Here is a 24,825-nt window from a genome sequence, read left to right on the forward strand (position 1 = left end):
TGAGGCACCTGGGTGAGGAACATTTGTATTACAGCAGCCATTACATGAGCTGCCATTCACACCACCCACCATTGTCTTTGTTTGGAGTGGTATTGCTCTTAACAGGATTGGATCATAACAAAATGGAACCAGGTTGTCTCTTCAGCAATGAATCCAGATTCAGTTTGGGCACTGATGATGACTGCATTTGTGTCAGGAGGTCCTGTGGTAAACACCTCAATTCTGCCTATGTTTTGGAGTGGTACACCACCTCCACAGGTACTGTGATGGTCTGAGATGCCATCATGTACAACAGCTAGTCACCTCTAGTAGTGATCCAAGGGACCATGACAACCAAGTGGTATGTTAGTGGCATCCTGTAGTCACATGTGTTGTCTTTCTTGGCAGAGCTCCCACGAGCCATTTTCCAACAGGACAATGCTCGACCACACACAGCAAGGGTGTCACAAGTGTGAAGAAACTAATATACCGAGAAAGTAATACTAATAATATGAAGAAAATAATACTAATATTATTTCTATGAGATGGGTAGAAAATGAAGACTTCACAAGGTAAATAACAGGAAATTAACAACACGTTTATTTACATATACACCGAGTATCAATTAACTTATAGCTATATATTACAAAGGTTAGACATACGCTTAATTAATTACAAAATTTCGGTCCTTCCGACAAATCGGACAAAAATAACGCTCAAAATGAGCATGTAAACTTACAATAATTATACAACGTGTACTTCCGTCTTCCTGGCGCAGAACAGGAGACCCTTCTATTGATAGTTAGCAATCCTTCCTTTGTCTTCAAAATATCGTATATGTCCACCACGTGCTTGTTGATCTTTGGTAATTTGTTTTCCCTTGAAGACTGTCCAATCATCCGAAGTGCCAGTCGAAAAAAGGTCCATTCTTAGGTCGTATGTTCCCTTTTATACTTCCCTCCATCCGGGGAATTTCTAGGTCACGTGATACAGGGTAAACCAATTGGCAGAGCGTAGCTGTATGACGCGATACATGGTGAAATGTGACAAACGAAAAAAACGAAACAATAAAAAAAAAAACCAATACGGTTAATGGAATACAAATACAAATAAAAATTACAAAACAATATAGAAATAAAATACAAATATCGCGTAGCACTACACAAGACTGCCTCTGCCACATTGCCACACTTCCTGGCCTGCCCAGTTCTCTGATTTCTCACCAATTGAAAATGTCTGGGACCATCTGGAATGCCAAGTTGGACAGCCTAGAAGTTTGGTTCAAGTAGAGGACCACTTGCAGCAACTGTGGACAGAGATGCCATAGGACACCATACAGCACTTGTATGCCTCCATGCCCACCTGTATCATATTGTGTATTCATGCTAGAGGTGGCCCAATAGGGTACTAAAACCTCCTTTCATTTGTAGTTTTTTCTGCAATAAACGATTTTTTTGCATTCATTTTGTAATCACTTACTTATATCACTGTTACACTCACACGTGTTCAATTCTGACAAATCCTTCTTGATGCACTAATTTTTATGGCAATGAGTGTATTAAATGGGATAAGGCTAGGATTGTTAGGCCCTCCAAGAATCCTAACTCACTCAAGTACTTAAAGATGTTAGAAATTTATAAAGAAAATAAAAAGCAATTTTATATCAACTACAGGGATGCCAACTCTATTAACAGTATGGAAATCATTATACAAACTCTAACTTTTGCTGTTAGTTCTTTTATCTCCCTTTTAAATCTTTCCATTGAGAGAATATCAGCTAGTTTAGTTGTAGGTATTTATTACAAGTTTAAGGTATTTACCATCCAATTACAAAAATGTAGCAATTTTTGCTTTTGTCTTCAGATCTTATCTTCTGCCTTATACATCTAAAGAAAAAGATTAGAGCTGGTATATATTAAGTCAACAGTCCCAAAAGCAAATTATTCTATTGGCAAGTTTAACTTAAAGTATAAAGTTTGTAATTTCCTTATTCCATCTCTAGTTTATAAAACCAAAACTGAAATATAACAGTTTGTGACAATGTGCAAAGGCCCCCTCCATGCTTCGGCACCACTTGACCGAAGGGTCGACATCATGTTACTGATGACTACGATGACAAATTTGCCAGGACTGATACCGCTGTGTCTTTCGGACAAACACAGAAACAGTTATTTCTATTTTTCATGAGTGGTTGCATGTGTAGGTGCTTGGGCCTGGGATGGAGATAGTCTAAGACAACTGGAAGAAGTGCATACTATTACGAATTTAACAATTCACAATATCCATTTATTTACATATCAATAATATACAGAAATTGGTTAAGATGTTTTGTGGGAACTAACTTTATAAAACATGTAGAGGAAAAGGTAACCCTTATCGTTAAGATCGCGGGTCCCTGACTACGAGAGAGAAAATTTACAATCATTTGCATGTTGGTAAAATACCTTAGTAGAAATTGGTCCCTTTTCAGAATCGCAGAATCGACGTACTCCTGATCCGCAAGGTGGTTCAAAATAAGCTTTGATGAATCAAAAAGGATGGAAGTCTTTTGATGTCTTGAGAAGGGCAGAGGATGGGTGATGGCTTGAGCAGTATTCAAAAGGGATCGGGTGCAAACATCAGTTCAAAGGTGGCGAACTAATGATGATGAACTCTCTGTCACATCATCGGACCCATTCTTTTACTCTGGGGGTCCTTCCCTCCAGGCCCGGATCCAATAAGTGTGGGGCCCAATTGGATTTTTTTTGCGGGGCCTCTATATATTAAATATTTAAAAAAATGCAAATTCTATATATATGCAAATTCTATATATAAAATGCATTTTATATATAGAATTTGCATTTATATATATAATATATATATAAATCAAATGTCATGGATCATAAGATAGGTAAACTTCTACATACATTAAAAAATAAAAATGCACAAAATTCAAAAACAATTACATTTTCTATATTATAATGTATATACTGTATATTATAATAAACAATAATAAATCTCATCCATCAATGCGAACTTAAAATAAATATATTTTTAATTATTTGAATAATTTATAATTTATCCTTTATCGTCAAAAGCAATTTGCTTTAAATTTCGAAAAATAACTTTTTGTTAATTTTGGTGGTGATGCGGGGCCCCATCAAGTGCGGGGCCCGATTGGGCCCAATCGCTCCAATCGCCTTAAATCTGGGCCTGCTTCCCTCACTGCTCTTGCCCTTTTTTTGTATTATTTAGTTCTATGGTCTAATGGCAATTTTTCTGTTAGTTCCCAGTGACACATTCAATGTATCATCTTAAACAAGGAAGCAAGTCCATAGGAAAAGTTGTAATTATATCCTTTATGATTTTTTTCTTTCGAAAAAAATTTTTTTCAATAAAATTTTTTCATCCAGGCTCTCACAAGTTTCTCTATTCGATACTTAAGACATATGTTTTGCTAATTACCAATATATATTTATGAGGAGAGTTCCACATCCTCAATCCAATCTAAGGAGAATACTATCAAATGATAAAGACATGCTTATTTCAATGAAAAGGTCTGAAGTTTATAAAGTTCTAATGTTTATTAACTCTAGTAATGTATATACCATAATTTTGTGCAGATAATCTATGGATTATTTGTGTTTAAAAGACAATTTGAAAAGGCTGCAGGTTATACAATGGGGCAGATTTTATGCAACTTTTAAATTCCAATCACAAATTAAAACAAAAGAACATTAATGGTTCAAACAAATATTAAAATCATCAATTTGCAACAAAATTCTAAAAATAATTGATGAGTTACAGAATTAAAATATTAAAACAAGAAACTCATTACACATTACTTTTACAATAACATTGACATTAAACATTTACGTCAAAAGATAATGATGAATAAAGATTTTCTTGTGCCAAAAAGTTCTAGCACTGAAAATGTACAATTCTGTCCAAATAATCCAGAAACTAATATGATTAGTATAAAATGTGGGGTATAAAATTTGAACTTGGTTGTTTATATAAATCTACAATGATTTGTTAACAGAAATGAAACAGATAAAGCAATATTTTAATGCTTGAGATAACTTCTAAACTACATACTGATAATTATCTTGCTTTCAACAGCTGCTCTGGAAGCATCAGGCATACAATGTTGTGGGTTATACAAAAGATTTATTTCTGTTCTTGCAATTTTCTGCAGGGTATATGCCATCACAGGTTATATGCTGCCACAGGTTAGCTTAACAAAATTACATTAAGTCATATAGAAGCCATACCCAGAAAGTTAGTTACACACATAGCTGAGCATCAAAAAAATGTTGCACAAGCTAAGGAGAAAACAGAATTAAGTACAGTATGTAGGAAGTTCTTAAGTACTTTTGAGCTTATTTGGAATGATGTGTAAATATTAATGTCATATACTGATTCCAGACTAACATTTGTTTCTGAAAAATTTTACATTTTACTTAACAATCCTTATAATTCTCTGACAGTCTTCCTGAGCATTGGACAGTACTTATTAGATCTTTAAAATAAGCTTTACAATTTGTAGTGCTTCTAGTTTATTACTAGTACAATCTTTTCAGTTTGTATTTTGTATTTATCCATTTATTTTTATTGTATTTCTATATTTTTAACAAATAGAATATATTTGTTTTAATTTTATTATTTACTGTACTTTAATGTCAATTGCTACTAAGCAAAAATCAATCATCATCTGCAGTTAAATCTGAATAGTTACCATTATATTCCTGTTCTATATGCCTAATGACAATAATGCAATGATAACCAAAAGTACTTGCAATGTGTAAAGGTTTTTGAGTAAATTTTCTTGTTAATACCTAGTTTCTTTTTCTTGTAATTAATACATCTTGGTGCTGGTTGTATAACTTGTTGGAATATACTAATTAAAGCAAAGTGTCTTTATTTGTATTCAATCAATTTAATAATGTTTTTTTTTTTTTAGAAATTTGTTAATAGTCTCTTTTCAATTATACTCACGGTTCTAGTTCAATATTTTCAATTGATAGGTAATGAAAATATATTCATTTGGTTAGCAACAAACAAAAGAGAAAAATTCATTATGAATGAAGGATTTAATGAAAATGAAAAAAAAAAAATTTTTTATGATAGAAAATATAATTTTGTATGTGCATGGCTTATACATGATAAGTCAAAGCTATGCACATGGAGTTTTGGAAATTAACCATGCCTATTTGAAAAAAAAAATTTTTTAAATTAAAATTAAACAGTATATTATATATAGCAGACTTATTTTGTACCTGTTCAATTCCTCTTTAATATTGTCTTACTCTTAGTATGTACCGTACTTGTATTATAAAAATTAATAAACTTCTTCATGAAAAAACGATTTTTTTAAACCCCATTCTTTTAAAAGTTTTGTGCATGAGCCAGGTATATGCATAAAAATCTAACACTTATAAAATGAATAAAAACAATGTTGTTAATATAATATTCATATATTACAAAATTATATTTTTGGTTTTTATTTCTTAACATTTCATTCTGTAAAGTTTGAATTTTAAAAAAATTCAACAATATATACTAAGGACTGAAGAAGGGTCATTAAGAACCGAAATGCATTTCCTTTAATAAAAAATACATAAATCAACTGTGCCTTGTATGATGTGTTACTGAAGAAAGAAAGCCACTAACTTTTAATTCTTAAAGTCTACAAAAAACCAGTAACAGAAACCTAAATAAAATATATATACAGTAAGACTCCACGTTAAGTGGGGTCTTACTGTATATATATTGTTGAATTTTATACGTTCCCAGACAACAAAGTGCCAAACAAAAAACAGTGTTAAACGAGGTCATTTTAACACAGAGTAAATAGGGGAAGGGGAACATGCAACCAAAAATAAACAGATTTTACTTTAATTTTAAGTTATTTTAATATTAATTTGCATAATAATATATGTTAAATAACACATGAACATACGCACACAGAAACGTAAAGTTCATTTTTTGTGATGAAGGTTCTGGCTTTTCTAAAATTCTTGTTTTTTGTGATAAAGTCATGTAGTTTCATTTTACGCTTTTTTTTTTCTTTCGTTAAGCAAATGTCAGTAACAGGAGATCGCATCCAAAATGCCTTGTTTTGTTTTGCACTACTTTCTAAATATGGATCATTTGCTACAATTTGATCAACGATTTCGGTTATCATTACCAAACTTTTAACTAAGGAAATCTATAGAGAAATTCTGTGGGTTCTTCGTTTTCAGAATCACTGTTTTCCAGTGCTGTATGAATTCCTTGTTCTATCAGTTTTTGAAGGTCGTCATTGGTAAGGCTCTCACCAGAAACCTGCAGTAACTCCTCAATATCCTGCTCGTCTACATCTCCTAGCCTTGCTGTATCGATTAGGTCAACCTAACGATACAGCGATAGGCTCTTCTCATTGAGAATTCTTGGATACCTCCAGCCATAACTTCTTCCACACTTTGTTCATGCATTTATCGGTTAATTCTTGCCAAACAAAGTGATACTACCTATGGCACTCATAATGTTATATTTTTTCCAAAATTGCACAAAACAAACATAGATTTAAGGGAAGTACCGGTACAGCGCTACAACAAATTGCCACCTTTTTCTGATTGGTTTGTGTTCATAAATAATCGTATTATATACGAATTGATGAAAAGCCACGATAATTTGAATCGGCGTAAATTTTGAGCTTTTTTTTAAGCTTCAATGCAGACCGCATTATATCAAATCAGTGTTAAGCAAGGTCTCTTACTGTATACAGTCAAACCTGTTTTTATGCGCTCTTTTTATGTGCGATTTTTTTTGCGATTTTTTTAATGCGAATTTTTAATTTGTGCGGTATAGTTGGCGACTAGTCTCGTGCGATTCGTCATGTCTTACGTTGACTTATTATAGCTAAATAAACTTATTATAGCATAAATGCACTTATTATAGTAATATTATTGCATGAATATGCGAAAAATGAAATAATTTACTTTTTAAGTCAACAAAACACCACCTGGACAAAAATATGTAAAACAGACGATAGACCAGACGATGCAGTCAAGTGCTGACATCTGTTGTCAATAAATTCTATTTCGTACGGTTTTGAGTTATTTTCTATGTGAGACTTTTTTTATGCGGTCCCTGTTGACCGCATAAAAAAAAATATTTTTTAATTGTGTCGCGAAAACTATTATTTACAGCCATTCTTGAAGTTTCGTGAGATTTTTTTTTATGCGTTTTTTTTAATGCGGTCCCTATCCCCCGCATAAAAACAGGTTTGACTGTATATTGTTGATAATATATATTATATTATATATAGTGATAATTATATATATATATATATAATCACTTTTTATGTTGCCTTAAAGCTATTATAATTAAATTATTATTCAATTGTAGCATCTTCAATCCAATATAAAGGATGGTAGTTGCATAATAGCAAAAATTTATTACAATTGTACAATTCTGTTGGATGAATGGCAATTATGTTTAAAAAGAATATTGAAGATAAAGTCTGTTTAAAAAGGAACCACCATTTATTCACTTTCAATATTCTGGAATACAAACTTTTGATGATCGACCTTTCTTTGTAGGCTACTTAGATCATAATATCAGGTCAGTCCATAAGTCCATGCCCATTTTTATGATCTTGAGAAAAATCTTGTTTTACTGTTTAAACATGTCAGTCTAATGTGATAATTTTTACACTGAAGTGTTAAATTGGATCTCATTCATATAATACTGTTCAGAATTGTGAACATTTCAGTTGTTTATTTTCGTTAAAATGGAAGTAACCAATGAATATAAAAGACATGTTTTATACTTTTTATTTTTAAGTGGTGAGAATGCTACAAATGCAGCCAAAAAAATAAATACTGTACATAATCAAATTGTAATTAGTGCAAGGACTGTGCAGAAGTGGTTTGAAAGATTTAGAAACAATGATTTTAGTGTGGAGGATAAGGCTCGTACTGGAAGACCCGTTGACTTTGATGATGATGCTGTCTCTGCACTAGTTGAAGCAGAACCATCTTTAACAGTTGATGAAATTGTGGAACGTTTAAATTCATCTCATGGAGCTGTTCATAGACACCTACAACAAATCGGAAAAGTTTCAAAGCTAGGAAAATGGATACCACATGAACTGTCAATAGCTAACCGACAGCAACGTGTAAACATTTGCACGTCTCTTTTACCCCGTATTGCTTTAGAACCTTTTCTTGGTAGACTGGTTACTGGAGATGAAAAATGGATCCTCTATAATAATGTGACGAGAAACGACAATGGATGGATCACGACAAGCAGCCAAAAATCGACTGCAAAAGGTGGGTTGCATCCAAAAAAAATTCTTTTGTCTGTTTGGTGGGATATGTCAGGTGTAATTCACTTTGAGCTGTTAGAACCTAATCAAACAATTACAGCTCAAATGTATTGTGAGCAATTAGAGTATTTAAATGAAAAATTGAAAAAAACTTGATTGTCGTTAGTGAACAGAAAGCAGATTCTCTTGCAGCATAACAATGCCAGACCACATGCTGCAAAAATAACTATACTGAAACTTGAAAGCTACAACTGGGAAATTTTACCTCATCCACCATATTTGCCAGATATTGCTCACAGTGATTATCATCTTTTTTGCAGTTTGCAGAATTTTTTAAAAGGGAATACTTTTGAAGATGAGAACAATGTAAAAAAGGCTATTTCTGAATATTTTGATTCAAAACCGAAATCATTTTACGAAGACGGGATTAAAAAGCTACCATCAAGATGGCAAGAAATTGTACAAAATAATGGTGAATACATTATAGATTGAAATAAAATTTAATTAAAATTTTTTGCTGCTTTTTTTGTAGATAAAAATACACACGAACTTATGGACTGACCTGATACTTATCTATAAAACTACTTATCTGAAATGTCTAACTTGCAACAAACTACTTCCAACAACCTTTACTCTGCAGTTAAATTATTTCTTTAGTGCAAACTATGTGATAGTGGATCCGGACGAGGTGTCTATCAAATAGGACGATGCGAAAATTATACAAAAAGTGGCAAATATAAGGCAGTTTAAATATACGGAGGCATGGTGTATTTGCAAGTACAATGAAAAAGAGCAAAGCATTAATTTTAAAGAATCTTATCGAATCCCATCCGCTTGGAGAGTGGCCGATATGCAGCTGGGAATGATCTGAGATTGCGCAGCTGGAAAGTTTAGAAGCATTCTAAATTGTAAAGATTTTTTCGAAAGCAGTTTTTGAAATAATGGTTTTTTTGTCGATCCTGAAGACGGTTAGTAAAGCTAACCGAAAACGTTAGATTAAAGAAATAATTTAACTGCAGAGTAAAGGTTGTTGGAAGTAGTTTGTTGTGATTGTAATAATGCAGTTTATATAGTAATTGTCTAACTTGCCATGTAAAATTTTTAAAATTCATCAAACTGAATTAATTAATAAAATTTATAATCTAATCTAATAACTCTGGTGTTAATTATCATTTAGATATTTGGACTATCTATAACCTGGAATATTTATTTATTTATTTGAATACAATAGCTAAAATCGTCTAAGACTTATGATTACTACCCCAAGAAAAACAATATAATACAATATACAAAAATACAAAATAAAAAACAATATAAATAGATTCCGATAAAAGGTCAATGGGAACAATTAAAATAATAAAAATTATATTATTTTTAAAAATCCAAAAATAAACTTTGAAACATATTAATATTTAAAGAAACTATTTCTCTTACTTACGTCCAAGCATACACAGCATACAAAAGATTATAATCATCAGGTGCCATATCTAGACAGTCATTACAGCATGTATAATTTTCATAGGTAGTGTTTATTTCAGACATATTACAATGATAATCCTAAAATTTTAATAATGTAATAAATTACTTTAGATAAAAAATTTAAAAATAAGCTAATAAAAAGTTTTATAATCTTAAGGACTACACAAAGGACATTAAAATGATCACTTAAAGTTCAAAATAAACTATATTCACATTATTCGTTAGCATAATCTACTATTGATCAAAATCCAATAAAACAATTTTAATTAATAACTCATTTTTATCCAATTATTGGATAAAACAGAGGTTATTCCATGTGATGTATGTGAAGAATAAATATCTTTCACAGATTACATTTCCAAAGTATATTCCAATATTTTAGGAACAATACATCAAAACTGCATAAAAAAATATGACTGCTTAATCCTTAACTGCAATTGTGCTACATCTATTACATAGACACAGTTGAGTAGTCTCACAAACCATTATCATTTAATAAGAAATATGGCATATAAATAATTTTTTTTGACAAATTTCAGTTGATGTTTTAAGCTATCTTTTATGTTATAAGGCAAGTTTGAAAAATTAAATATATTATAGAAATATTTATTTATTAATGATACCTTATGCATGCAACAGAAGTTAACATCTATTTCAAAAATTAAAAGATATTCTATACAAAACATTTATAAAGCAATAATTTTTGATATTTCATAAGTACAATAGTAATATAATGATTTTGTGCATTCCATACAAATCTTTGTTGTGCATTCAAGACATAGTAGCTTCTTTGCACATCTATCTTAGTATTTTGTAAATCAACCAGTATTGATTCGCTAATAAATTCATATTCACTTATTTCACTTATCAGTATTATATGATGACGATTGGCTTTTATCATCTTACAATTACTTTCTACATCATTTTTACCCATAAAAGATGGTTCACACTACTCAAAAAGATATTCCTCAGAATCTGAATTCCTCATATTAAACTGATTTACAGGTTTCAGGAAGAAAAGCAATTTCAGATATGAAAAAATGTGTTACACTCACAAATTTAGGACAGTCTCTCAAACTGCCCAAAATTTTAAACTTATGAAAACAGAAAACTACTGGTCTAGAAATAGCAAGCACACTCACTACTCAACTGTGTAGCTAGTGTTGCCACCAGGCCAGTTTTCACCCAGACAAGCCAGTTTTTAAATTCGTGGTCCAGATTAATTATTGATTTGTCTGGTTTTTGTAGAAATTGTGAAATTATGATGAAAGAAAATAAATTAATAAAAATTATTTGCAACAATTTTATTTTAATGGTTAAAGACTAACTTTACACCCTACCCAAACTTATCCCTAGGCTAAGAGTAACAAAAAATATACTTTTAAAATTCTAACTTGTAAGTACGATATCTCTGGCATATATTACGTTTGTTCCAACACAAGTCCCTAACTGGTTTAAAAATGGTATGCGCATTGTTCAGTTCTTGGCTGCAAAATAACATTGCGCATGCCTCATATTTATATTATACAGTGGGTGATCAGATAATGAACACTTTCACGAAAGATTTTTATGTTTGGACAACAAACACCTCACAGAACAAACACAAGAAGCAGCAACATAAAATAATGAATACCATATTCCTCAGAATCTGAATTCCTGAATGAAACATCAACAAATAATGATTGGTCTTCCCTTGTCTTCAGGCAACAATTTGAAACTTTTCAGAGCACAAGAGACGTCAACATTGATGCTCAACCTGGTATATACTGATTGGATAGTATTCCTCCAAACTTTGAAACTCTCCCTTGTAATTCCAGCCTTTTATTTTTCTGACAGAAACAATTCTTTTATAGTATTCGTGAGACCGTCGGGCGGGCACTCATTAAGTTTTGCGTAGGTTTTTGTTTTTGAAAGGTGAGAGTATAATAGCAAAGGTAAAGAGTGGGCAAAAGATGTCTGATGTTGCTGGGCAGTAATAGCTTGTACAGGTCTACAGTAGTCCGCAGTTCAATCTTATCTAAGAAAGATACAGTATAATCAAGAAGACTCAAGCAGCTTAAGGAGTAACAAAAATCATATCTGAGAAATAAAGAACATTGAAGAGTTCATAATGGAACCTGAAACTGATCTGACGACAGAAATACGCCAAGAACTCTTGAAAGAAGAACACCAAGAAACTCAGCAAGATATGTTTTCTTCTGAAAAAGAGGATTAATGCCAACATCTGCTATTAATTAAAGATGTTTTGAAGAAGTGGGAGGATGTCAGAACAGCAGTATAGAATGGCATCCAAACCAGGTTGAGGTTAATAGGCTTGGGATCTCTACAGTTACAATGCTATTAATTACTTCTGAAAAATCCTGAAGAAGAGAGAAAAGCAATAGACATTAGACAGATTCTTTAACCCCATAAACGGAAAAAACATGACTAATAAAAATGCAAGACTGTGTATATAAGTATTTTTATTGTTAGATATAAATAAACATAGTAAGAAAGTATTTATTTTTTATTTTTGGGGGTCTCCAGAACGAATTAATCAAATTCCCATAAAAACCTAAGGTAAATCGATAATCGGATAACAAACAATTTGGATAGCAAAGTCTTGGAACAGATTATGTTCGTTAACTGATCACCTACTGTATATTGTATCAGATACAATGTGTCATTTGTAACTTATTATTATTAATGTTGGTATGTGTTATTACTTATTATTCTTACTTTTATGTATTATTTTTGCAATTAATATCAACATCAGACTGTTATTAATTATTTTTGGATATGCCACATGTGATTATTGTATTACTTTGAAATATATTATATAATATAATATGTACATGTTTACCTTCTAATAAAAAAAATATTTATTTCTACTCACAATAAAAAAACTTAATTTTTTTTATTTCTAAGTATAACAGCCTAATTTTAAAATGTCCAGGTCAGCAATTTTGAAAAGGTGGCAACCCTATGTATAGCATACACTTGTTGAGAAGGATGAACAAATTTGTTATATATATATATATATGTGTGTGTGTGTGTAAGCAGAAAATAACAACAGCTAAATAGAAGGATGGTAAAAATGAGTGATAGGTGTAAAATGCTAGTCACACATGATTGGATTAATCCATTGTCTTAAAACTCAATAAGACAAAGACAAGTATAAGGAATATTTGTAAAATTTAATAGGATCGATTGTTTTTCAAGTTAAAAAGGTTATATTTAAAAAAAGTCAAAGCTTAAAAAACTTTAAAACCTTCATAAAATAAACAATGAGAAATTATTATTCTCTATCATTACTGAGTTTTTGAGAAGAATTGTTTAAAACTAAATATTTAAATAGACTACAACTTTCTCCTACAAGGAACAATCTTTATTTATTTAATGTTACTTTCAAATGCATTTTGCCCTGACTATAACAGGGCCTCTCCACTGGATATAACATCATAATTCATAGCATTGTTTGCATTACAGACATGATTTTGGTAACAAACTATCTTGTGTGAAGATGTATTTATACCCCTAACTACATTATCCCAGCATGCATCTACATTCATGCTGGTATTTAAATTAATGACATTTTTCTACATAATGATTGCATAGTGTTCTTTAATTTTTCTTTTTGTGATATTTTTCTCCTTATACAAAAATTTTGTTATTTGTATCAATATTATAATTATTTTCCTCACAACGATGAAACCATAATGAGTTATTAATTTTTAATCTTATTGCCACCATGTGCTCTGACAATCGTTTTCTCAACTAATGCTTAGTCTCCCCTACGTAATATTTCGGTTCACTACACATACATACTATTCTGTACATCACACCTGACTCTTGTAGTTTATCTGTTTCTTTCTTTGAAACTCTGCAGTTAATTTAGCTAACCTGTTTTTTGGGACAGAGCAAGTTAAATTTGATAATTATTCAATATTTTATAACTTTCAAATAATTGTTTTATGTATGAAGAAGATACATTACAGAATTACAAAATTTACAGAAACAATTAACTACTGGACAGAATGTTATCAAACTAGGTAATAGTGTACAGGATGTCATGGGATTTTACTTCCTGTGAAAAAAAAAAGTTTAAAAACTCACTACCAGCGGGAAATGGCACTGTATGCAATATTGTTGAATGAAATAAGACATGAAGACATTGGTTGAAAAAGTTTTTAATCATTTCTAAAATGTGTTACAAAGCATGTTCAATGGCATCCACCATTTTCTGAAGCAAGTTAAATTGCATTACTGTGTTCCCAACAGTAGCTCAACATATCCAGAGGAATGTTATGGACATGCTGGTATATTGCATTTTACAATTGCCAAATTGTTCATTTTCATTTTCAACCAATGTCTTCATGTCTTATTTCGTTTAACAATATTGCATACAGAGCCATTCCCCGCTGGTGGTGAGTTTTTAAACTATTTTTTTTTTTTCGCGGGAAATAAAATCCCATGACATCCTGTACACTATTACTAGTTTGATAACATTCTGTCCAGTAGTTTTCATTTAATGGCCATTTCAAAGTGGAACTATAATTATAAACACCCTGTACAGTACATGATTTATTAATGAATAACAATTAAAACTAAATGACTTTCAGAAGTTTTTCCTCTTGTGAAAGTCATTTAGTTTTACAATTATGTAGATTAATAACAGGATAAATTATAAACACTCAAATCCAATAGCTCTATATTAAAGCCAAATGAATGTTGATATAATCTGGCAATCATTTGGATATAATACATACAGGTAACAATCAGGTTTGGATGTTTATCTATACTTATTATATAAAGAGACAATGTATTTTCTGTTTGTGACCACTAACTGTGAAAACTACTGAACCAATCATTATCAAATTTTAACTGTAGTATCTTTATGATCCCCAGAATCTTTACCACTAATCAAACTTTCAGATTTATTATTAATTAAATAAAACTTCTATGGATTTTTGTCTGTCTATTTGTCTCTCTCTTCACTAGATGGCAACACATGAAGTAGTACTTTCTGTCTATAAGAAAAGTCTATTATATTGAAGTTTACTATTATATTTGAAGAACTGATATTAAATTATAATTAGCAAAATCTTGAGGAATTAAAAAAGTGACGTCATCATGCTAGATGGAAGTATGTGTACTTATGGCGGGTTTTCAAATCATTACGCATTAATTTCTGCAGGTAATTGTACAAAATATTCGAAATAGTTATTGGATTTATCTCAAGTGAATATTTTTATCATAATTGTAGACAACGCGAATCTACAGCATCAAAATCGAAAGCGTATTGCTAGGAATTTTTTAGGTTTCAAATCAGCTTTTGATTGTCATCCTGAAAATGACTATTTGGATATGAAAGAGGTTCGAATAGGTAAAATGATCAAAAATATGTGATCATTGTTTTGCCAAAAAATGGTATGATGAAACTCCTGGACATTATCCACAGCCATATAGTTAGCCTGATTATTTAAACGATTGTTTGGCGATTATTATTATACAACATAGAGTTTCTTAATGGTCTCAGCCTATCTGGATTCCCACCACAAATTAAAATTAAAAATTGGTACTCCAATTACATTGTTACATAATGTTCAATTTCCCAATTTTTGTAATGGTACCAGGTTACAAATTACAGCTATGAGTGATAATATCATTGAAGCTATAATTCTCACTGGACCAGTGACTGGGGAAATAGCATTTATTTCTAGAATCTCAATGATTCCTACTGATCTACCATTTCAATTTAAGCATTTACAATTTCCAATTAAAGTTTCTTTTGCTATTACAATTAACAAATCGCAAAGCCAAACATTCCAACACATTGGAGTGGATCTTCATACAGAGAGTTTCTCCCATGATCAATTGTATGTAGGGCTTTCCAGAACTGGAAATCATAAAAATCAAATAATTTTGATACCAATGGGTGACAAAACTCAAAATATAACTTATTCAGAAGTATTATGATTTTATATGTTGCAATACTCTATTGCAATACTACACATTGATCACCCAAAAATAATTAATAAACAATTACTTCAAATTTTCGAAGTTCCATATCAGGCCTGGCCAGCCCATATTGTCTCGCGGGCCACTTTGATCACACGTAATATTACGATGGGCCACAATTTAGGCATACATTCTTTTAAAAAAGTAAAACAAATACAAAATGAATAAGATTTTATTGTTATACCAAGAGTTCGTACTCGCACTTGTGCATTATAACAATGACACATGCAAATTTTCATTTTTAATTGTTTTGGTATACACATAATGGGAAACAAAAGTTTTAATAGATATATAATATTGCTTAGCGGGCCACACAATTTAACGTGATGAGCCGCAGATTGGCCAAGCCTGTTCTATATGTATATAAGAGCGGGCAAGGCCGCAACAGGGGATGCTAGTATATGTATATAGAAGTACCATGCCGAGATAGAAGTGATAGCTGGCTGAGTGCTACAGTGGGAGTTATAGGTCAAGGTTACTGACTCATCTCCAGCCAGCACCATGAGTAACCAAGTATGGTTATATCTAAATTAATGAGTTCTGAAGATTGAACAATGATCTGGGTAGTATAACTGACAATGCGACTGCATGGTATACAGGAGTTGTGAGTTCGAATCCTGTTTTGGGCTGGTTCTTTTCTTCCAGAACCTTCTAAATTATTTATTAAAATATTAATTTAATTATAATTATTAAATTTAGCAAGAGATGACAACTAACACCTGCCTCTAATACCAAATTACTTAGAATAAATTATTTTTATATAATAAAAAATCTGTTTTTAAATCTTAATTATTCAGCAATTTTAAACAGAAAATTGTTAATTGAAAAAAATATAACTAATTAAAAATTTTAGTACGCAAAATATGGCAAGTAATCATTAATAAATAATACTTCCTAGAAATGTGGTAAAACAATTCATTGTTATACACTGCTTTTATAACAACATTGACATTAATTAACATTAATGTCAAATGATAACTATGAATTAATGGAGAAACTTTTCATGTGCCAAAACATATAATTTTGTCCAAATAATTCAGAAATTAATATGATTATTACCAGGGGCGTAGCAACGGTGGGGCGAGTGCCCACCCTGGCTCATTTAGTCAAACGAAAAATCATAGGTCAATAGGTTATAATAGTAGTGTGCGGCAAGAAAGCATGTTTGAATTGTGTGCAGGAAGATGCTATTGTGGTGTACATGAGGACGTACAAAAAAATACGAAATTTTACACAAAATAATAATATTTTATTATTAATTCACGTGGTCCTTTATACACTATATTCTTTGTGATCCCAACTATACACCGCTGATATATATAACTGTCTCTGGACTGTGCGGTGAAACCGTGTACACACAAAGGGGATTGATGCGTTTACGCGACACTGGTCTTTGTTTGTAGCCCTTACAGAGATAATAAGAATTAACTTAAACTATCTTAAACTAACTTATAATTTAAAAGAAAATAGAAGAGGGAAGAATAAAGAGTAAGAATAAAAAAATATGCTGGTGGGGGTACCCGGGTTTCTTTCTTGTCTGGTCTTCACTCTTGACGAAATGGAGACTTCTACCGCAGTCACTTGTAGTCGTCCTTTTCAATAGCTCCGATCAAATAAAAAATTTTATATCGCTACACTCTCAGTTTTTTTTTTTTTAGTTTTCGTCTATGTCAGTTCTTTTTCTGTAGACGACTTCTGCACTTTGTCTCGATCCGTGACGACGACCACCTTCTTATTCCGTCCGCTTCTTCTCGACGCTAGCCTCAGAATGCCTCACCCCCGCTCCCTGACTTGCCTCAGGGTTTTTGTTTCACACCTTGTTTCCGGTGTTATTCTATGAAATTTCGTCCCCACCAGCCGGAAGGAAAGACCGTTAGAGAATTCGAAGAAAAGACATAGAACAAAGGATTAACGAAACTTAATACTAGGCTTAACGCTACATATATATATACAACAATATGGCGTATCGCCACATATGTTCCCCCTTAAGAATCAAACACCGTAATGCAACTTACGGTAATCTATTTTACACCCACGAAGATTGTACGGGTGTGGACTTATCACATCTTTATTACTATTAACAATTTTTTTCTCGTTATTACCCTCCAATTCTCTCGATTGGTGGTTTCCTACACCTGATCTTGGTTCTCTGTTGGGTGTCCCCATCCTCAGGTATTCATATGGATCCCCAACTTCCAATTCCTCTTCCTCTACTGGTGCTTCCCGCATTTCGCGATGTCGAGGAGCTATTCTCTTACTTTCTTTATATACTGGGGAGTAGCATAGTTTTAGGCGGTCGGTATGCACCACCAATTTTTCCTTTATCCGATTACTACCAAGTTCAACTGTTACAGGGCCTAACACACGAATAATCCTATACGGCCCTAAATATTTTGGGGAAAATTTTCCCGTACCTCTCTGCTTACCCTTTCGAAGCAACCACACCTTCTGACCTTCTTTCCACACACTAATTCTTTTGCCGTCGTTTTCTCTTATTCTGTTTTTTCGGTTCCGCTTTCTCCCCAATTCGTACGCAGTTCTCCTTAACACATTCAACTTATCTACAAATTCGGGACCCCTTTCTTGGCGCTCTACATCCTCAACATTTTCTTCTGGGAACGCGCTAGGAAAACGAGGGTCAAACCCATACAGGAGAAAGGCTGGAGATTCATTAGTCGCTGAATGGGTTGAGTTGTTGTAAGCGAACGCAGCAGGGTGAATGAAACTGTCCCAATTACGATTGTCGCCCTTTGATATCCGGGCAATTATTCCACATATGGTTTTATTAAAACGTTCGCATACGGAATTTGAGGACGGGCGATAGGCGGTCGTAACATTATGTTTAATTGTTAATTCATTACATACCCCTTGGAACAAACCTGAAGTAAAGTTTGCCCCTCTGTCAGATATAATGACGTTGGGGCAACCATACCGACATATAATATGGTCAAAAATTTTATCAGCAATTTCCTGAGCAGACTGATTCGAGATGGGGATTGCTTCAGCATAGCGGGTGTAAATATCGACTATGGTTAATATGAATCTATTCCCTTTCTGGGATGTCTGAAGTGGGCCTATGATGTCTGTAGCCACTTTCTGGAGGGGAAAATCAGCGGTCTCAGTTTCTTGAAATGGGGCTCGGCCTCTATGTAAATTATGCTGCTGGCAGGTCTTGCAGCCCCTGATTACACGCTTGACATGATTTTTTAAATTTTTTATATAGTAATATCTATCGATTATATTACATGTTTTCTCGACCCCAAGGTGGCCAGACAGGGTAGAGCTATGGAAGGACCATATCACACGATCAATCATATCTCTCCCTACACACACACGGGCCCACCTCCTAAGCCCCATTCTTCCTGGTTTTACATTCATAACAACCTCACCGTCAAGTTGGAATTCAGGTTGTTGAACACCACTTGTAACCCCTTGATTGTCAGTTCTTTTACAATTGTTACGTAACTTCATTAGGAAGTCATCTCTCTCTTGCGATTCCACTACCTGCCGCCACAGTTCCTTATTATCAATAACGTTACTGCTCACATCTTTCTCTAACTTCTTATTACCATAATTTGGCCGCGATAGTAAATCCGCAACTTCATTACGTTTTCCTTTTATGTGGTTTATTCTTACATCATAATTTGCTATTTCAGTTGCCCATCTCATTAACCTTTTATTATGGTTATTCATATTATTTAAAAATATAAGGGGCTTGTGATCAGTATGCAATTCAATTTTATATCCTAATACAATCGGTTTAAAATGGCGTAATGCCAAGATTATCGCAAGGCATTCCTTTTCAATTGTGGCATAGTTCTTTTCAGCACCATTTAACTTACGACTAAAATATCCCACAGGATAAAATTTTCCTTCTTCTCGCTGCCCTAGGACAGCGCCTATACATTCATCGGAAGCATCGGTGTACAATTCAAAAGGTGAATCGAAATTTGGATGTTTTAACAGAGGGGGTTTCGACAATATAAGTTTAAATTCTTCAAAACTTTCCTGGCAATCCTTGTTCCAGGAGAATTTTCTTCCCTTTTTAGTTAAGTTCGTCAAGGGTAAGGCAATGCTAGAAAATGTGGGGATAAAACTTCTAAAAAAACCCACCATGCCTAAAAAACTACGTACCCCTTTTACATTACGGGGGGGTTTCATATTCAATATAGCACTGACATTACTAACATCGGGACGTACCCCGTTTTGGTTTATAATATGTCCTAGGTACTTTACTTCACCAACAACAAAACAACTTTTGGTGGGGTGTAATTTTAAATTATTACTATTCAGAGTGCCTATGACTTCGCGGAGTACCGTTACATGGTCATCAAGCGATTTTGAAAACACGACTATATCATCTTGAAAAACGTAACAAGATATTCCTATAAACCTCGCTAAAATCTTCGACATAACAGCCTGAAAAAATCGGCCGCTATTTTTGGCACCTTGCGGAAGCCGGCACATCTGAAATTTTCCCCATGGGGTAGAAAAGGCGTAAACGTGCCTAATTGATGGGTCTAAATTTATTTGGAAATACCCAGATTTTAAGTCTAGGACAGAAAAGTATTTGCAACCATGGAATTTAGTTAAAATTTCATCAACGCGGGCTATGGGGAATTCTTGGGATGCGGTCAGCTCATTGATCCGTCGGAGATCTAATGTCATTCTAATTTCACCGCCCTCCTTTTCAATGATGTGAATAGGCGAGTTCCACGCTGAGGAACTCTCTTCAATTATCCCTGCCTGTAAATATGCCTTGGTTAGTGATCTTAACCCTTTTAAATAATATTCAGGGATCCTGTATTGGCGGGTACTTATCGGCTTCGTTTGATCTACTACAGGTTTATGCGTTTCACCTATCATACCTGTTAACTCCTCTATCGATTCTGCAAAGCATTTGGGATATTCCTTAAATATATCGTATACGCGTTCTTTTTCTTCAGGGTTCAAACCGTCCAACCCTTTAATTTCCAAATGGGCAACGTTGCTAAATTCATCATGTGGGATCAGGTGTCTTTCATGGTTTGTTATTCTATTTTGCACAGCTACTTTAATGCCCTCGATGATTTTGCATATCTTTCTTATTATATCCATTCCCAACACCCCATCGTAACTTACGTGTCTAGGCAGCCTCATGCACGCGACTGTCACCCTGTCCGCTTGATTATCATAACTGATTTCCGCACGTATGGTTTTTTCGCATTCAGTCACCTCACCATTTATGCCTCTTATTCCCAAAGTTTCACCTTTGACAGTAGCACTAGCCACACTTCCCTTAGGTATGCACGCAACAGCCGCCAAATTCAAAATCGACTTTTCAGCACCCGTGTCGATAAGGAAGCTTAACTTCACCCCGTTGACTCTCCCTTCAACAATCGGGAGTCCCTTCTGCGACATATATATCTCCTTAGCCAGCCTTATTTTTATGCGAGGAGCCCCATGCTGGACTATCTGGTGCTCCTTCATTAGTTTAAATAACTATCCTTACGATACGGGCAATTTCGCGCGAAATGGCCTAAGTTACTACATACGTAACATTTCTTATTTATTACTTTCTTATCCTGATCCTTTTTATTCAGAAGCATACTAACGGTCTCAACGAGGGTCTCAATTTTTTTTTCTAACCCTGAAATCCTTTCATCGGTCTTATCCTTTGAAGTTTCTGTACCTTCGCATCTTCCAACCATTGCGTCAACTTCCTCCTCTATTCCCATGTTTATTCCCTTACGTTCAAAACGACTATCACATTCCTTCTCTATATTCTCCTCTCTCTCAGCGATGTCGAAGGCTTCTTCCAATGTTCTTGGGGCCCTCCTTAACACATTACCCCTTAGATTCCCTCTTAAACCCTTTATAAAACGTTCCATAATTATGTCATCACGGAATAAGCTCAATTTATCATTACCCCTAATTGCCCTTGCTAATAACGTTTTTGTCCGAATCGAAAAATCCGTCACGGATTCACCATTTTTTTGTCTTAGGTTCAGGAGTTGGTCAACTATGTCCTTATCACCGTCTTCTCTTTTGCTAAAACATTTAGTCAAGTCCCGCCTTATTTCCTCATAAGACCCAGGATATTGTTCTAGGAGACATAAAAACGTAGTTAAAGGTTCCCCTTTCAATCTAGATTGCAACACCGCAACTTTAACTTCATTACTCCATCCTGCTAAGCGGGCTATATTTTCGATGGTGTTGAAAAATTGTTTTATGTTTACAGTATCGTTTTGCGTTCCCGAGAACATGGGAATCATCCCCAAAAAGCCCGTAACAATTAACGGCTGATTTTGACCGTTACTTTCAGCTACGACAGAACTTCCGACTTGACTATCCATACTTGTCACGCTTATGATAATAGTAATATAACTAACGCGTCTAAAACTAAAGAAAATTTACTATACGTATCACTCCAGTACAGTACATAGACCAAGGACCGTGTACCCCTATTATAGTTGGGATCCTGTCGCGGACGCCATTGTGGTGTACATGAGGACGTACAAAAAAATACGAAATTTTACACAAAATAATAATATTTTATTATTAATTCACGTGGTCCTTTATACACTATATTCTTTGTGATCCCAACTATACACCGCTGATATATATAACTGTCTCTGGTCTGTGCGGTGAAACCGTGTACACACAAAGGGGATTGATGCGTTTACGCGACACTGGTCTTTGTTTGTAGCCCTTACAGAGATAATAAGAATTAACTTAAACTATCTTAAACTAACTTATAATTTAAAAGAAAATAGAAGAGGGAAGAATAAAGAGTAAGAATAAAAAAATATGCTGGTGGGGGTACCCGGGTTTCTTTCTTGTCTGGTCTTCACTCTTGACGAAATGGAGACTTCTACCGCAGTCACTTGTAGTCGTCCTTTTCAATAGCTCCGATCAAATAAAAAATTTTATATCGCTACACTCTCAGTTTTTTTTTTTTTAGTTTTCGTCTATGTCAGTTCTTTTTCTGTAGACGACTTCTGCACTTTGTCTCGATCCGTGACGACGACCACCTTCTTATTCCGTCCGCTTCTTCTCGACGCTAGCCTCCAGAATGCCTCACCCCCGCTCCCTGACTTGCCTCAGGGTTTTTGTTTCACACCTTGTTTCCGGTGTTATTCTATGAAATTTCGTCCCCACCAGCCGGAAGGAAAGACCGTTAGAGAATTCGAAGAAAAGACATAGAACAAAGGATTAACGAAACTTAATACTAGGCTTAACGCTACATATATATATACAACAATATGGCGTATCGCCACACTATCATGTTGGTCGATGATGGGAGCGCTCTCTGGTGAACAAGTGGGGAACTGTCAGTTCAAGGTTTGAATGGTCTGTGATAGAACTTGAAGATTATAGAATGTTTGAGGTTCAGATTTAGAAGGAAAGTTCTAGTACCTTCTGTTCCTATTTAAGTGCTACAATCAGTGCGAGTGAGTCAGTGGAGTGAGTTGATGCATTTGAGCAGAACATACTGCAAGCGAGGGTTATTTGAAACATCGTTGCATCCATGTGCAATGCTGGATTTTTTATGTTGTTTTAAATTAATAAGTGCTGTATTTACTTCTATTGTATGTTGTAAGTGTTTTAATAAATTTGTTAATGTTTTTTGAACATTTATTTAATTTTTGGACTGCAATCCCACAATAATATCAATCTAAAATAGATATTAGAAACTTTTTAACATGAAAGGTATGTATGTATTTATATTCATTTCATTTCATTTGAGTCGATGAGTTGCAAAATAATCTAATTAAAGCAACCTAAAATCTTCAGGAAATGCAAGGACTGTTTTTTGTTTGTAATAGTGATTTTAATGTTGTCTTTATTATTGAAATTTTAAGAAAATTCATACAATATTAAATAAAAAAATAATAACAAGTATACAACCCTCCAATAATTTTAAATAATGATTGAAAATTGTAATTAGCAACTGTTGCAACTGTTTTGCTTAATTAGATGATTTTGCAACTAGCTACTTCTGCTAGTTGCAAATAATAAAACAAATTTGTACAAAATATTAAAGCTTTTTTTAAGGTTGAAGGTTCTAGTGTAGAGAGTCTGTTCAAAAGCTTAAATTCTTAGTTCTTTTAATTTTTTTTGGGAAGTTGTTTATTTTCTTTTGTTAGTAGTTGTTTATTTTCTTTTAGAGAGACAGAAGAGGAAGCAACCAATTAAAATTAGTAGCAAAAGTGATAGCGGTGGAGAAGAGAAATCAAAGCAGAATGTTGGTGCTTGCACAACAACTGCACCTACACCTACACCTATTGCTGTTTTAAGTGCATCAAGTGGGTCTTCGCTACCATCTGGTTCTGGTGCACAAGAACAAATGTATTTTGATAATGATGTGAGTCACTGGCTTGGACGTTCATTTAGTATGACCTCATCTCAAAAACAGAAAAAGCAATATTTTAACACTTGAGATGGCAAGTTTTGATACAATGGTTAATAGAAACTCTGTAAATCAATGATTCTCAAACTTTTTCGATCCACTGCCTCCTTTGTTCCATAAAGTTATATCCAACGCCCCCTAACTCATTTTCTCTTGTGTGAGAAAGGATTGGAAATATTCTTAGGAAAACTTTTCTATGAATCTCACACTTTGTGCCCTTACCATACATTGTTCTCAACATCTGGAAACCATTAAATGCAATGTTTCCTCTTATCTATTTAACAGAGTAAAGGGAACAGCTGTCAGTAACCCCAACTTTTGCCTTTAGTCACTGTTCAGTACCCTGCCTCCAGCACCCCCTAGATTTACTCACCACCCACAAGGGGGTGTTATCGCCTACTTTGAGAAACGCTGGTGTAAATAGTAAGGACTGTGAGATAATATCTACAGCATGGCAGCGATTTGTAGATAACTCTCTAAATGAGAACAATATTAAAGTGAAAAAAAAGGCTTGCATTATTTCTGTTCATCATCAATTAAATTACATTGATAATATTTAAGAATATATTTTATGTAAAAAATTTTTATTGTAAAATAATACATTATATGTATGTGGCCGAAAGGAACAGCAATACACCAAAAGCTAGGTCAGTGCAGTCTTAGCTTTGTCAATGTATTTTTT

The 24,825-nt window shown here is 33.5% G+C and overlaps 1 protein-coding gene across 2 annotated transcripts in view; it reads right to left on the reverse strand.

Annotated features, from left to right (window-relative positions):
- LOC136975877 (lysosomal dipeptide transporter MFSD1-like) overlaps positions 1–24,825 on the reverse strand; it is an 86,021-nt gene that overhangs the window by 30,134 nt on the left and 31,062 nt on the right. The window contains exon 3 of one of the 2 annotated variants that reach the window (XM_067271027.1): positions 9,711–9,829. The exons of the other annotated variant lie outside the window; for it this stretch is intronic. Within the exon in view, the coding sequence (XP_067127128.1) occupies positions 9,711–9,829 (119 nt within the window). The remainder of the gene's footprint in view (positions 1–9,710; positions 9,830–24,825) is intronic. 2 annotated transcript variants of the gene reach the window in all.

This window comes from Centruroides vittatus, unplaced genomic scaffold (genome assembly GCF_030686945.1).
Source record: "Centruroides vittatus isolate TY-2023 unplaced genomic scaffold, ASM3068694v2 contig_391, whole genome shotgun sequence".
NCBI classification, from domain to species: Eukaryota; Metazoa; Arthropoda; class Arachnida; order Scorpiones; family Buthidae; genus Centruroides; species Centruroides vittatus.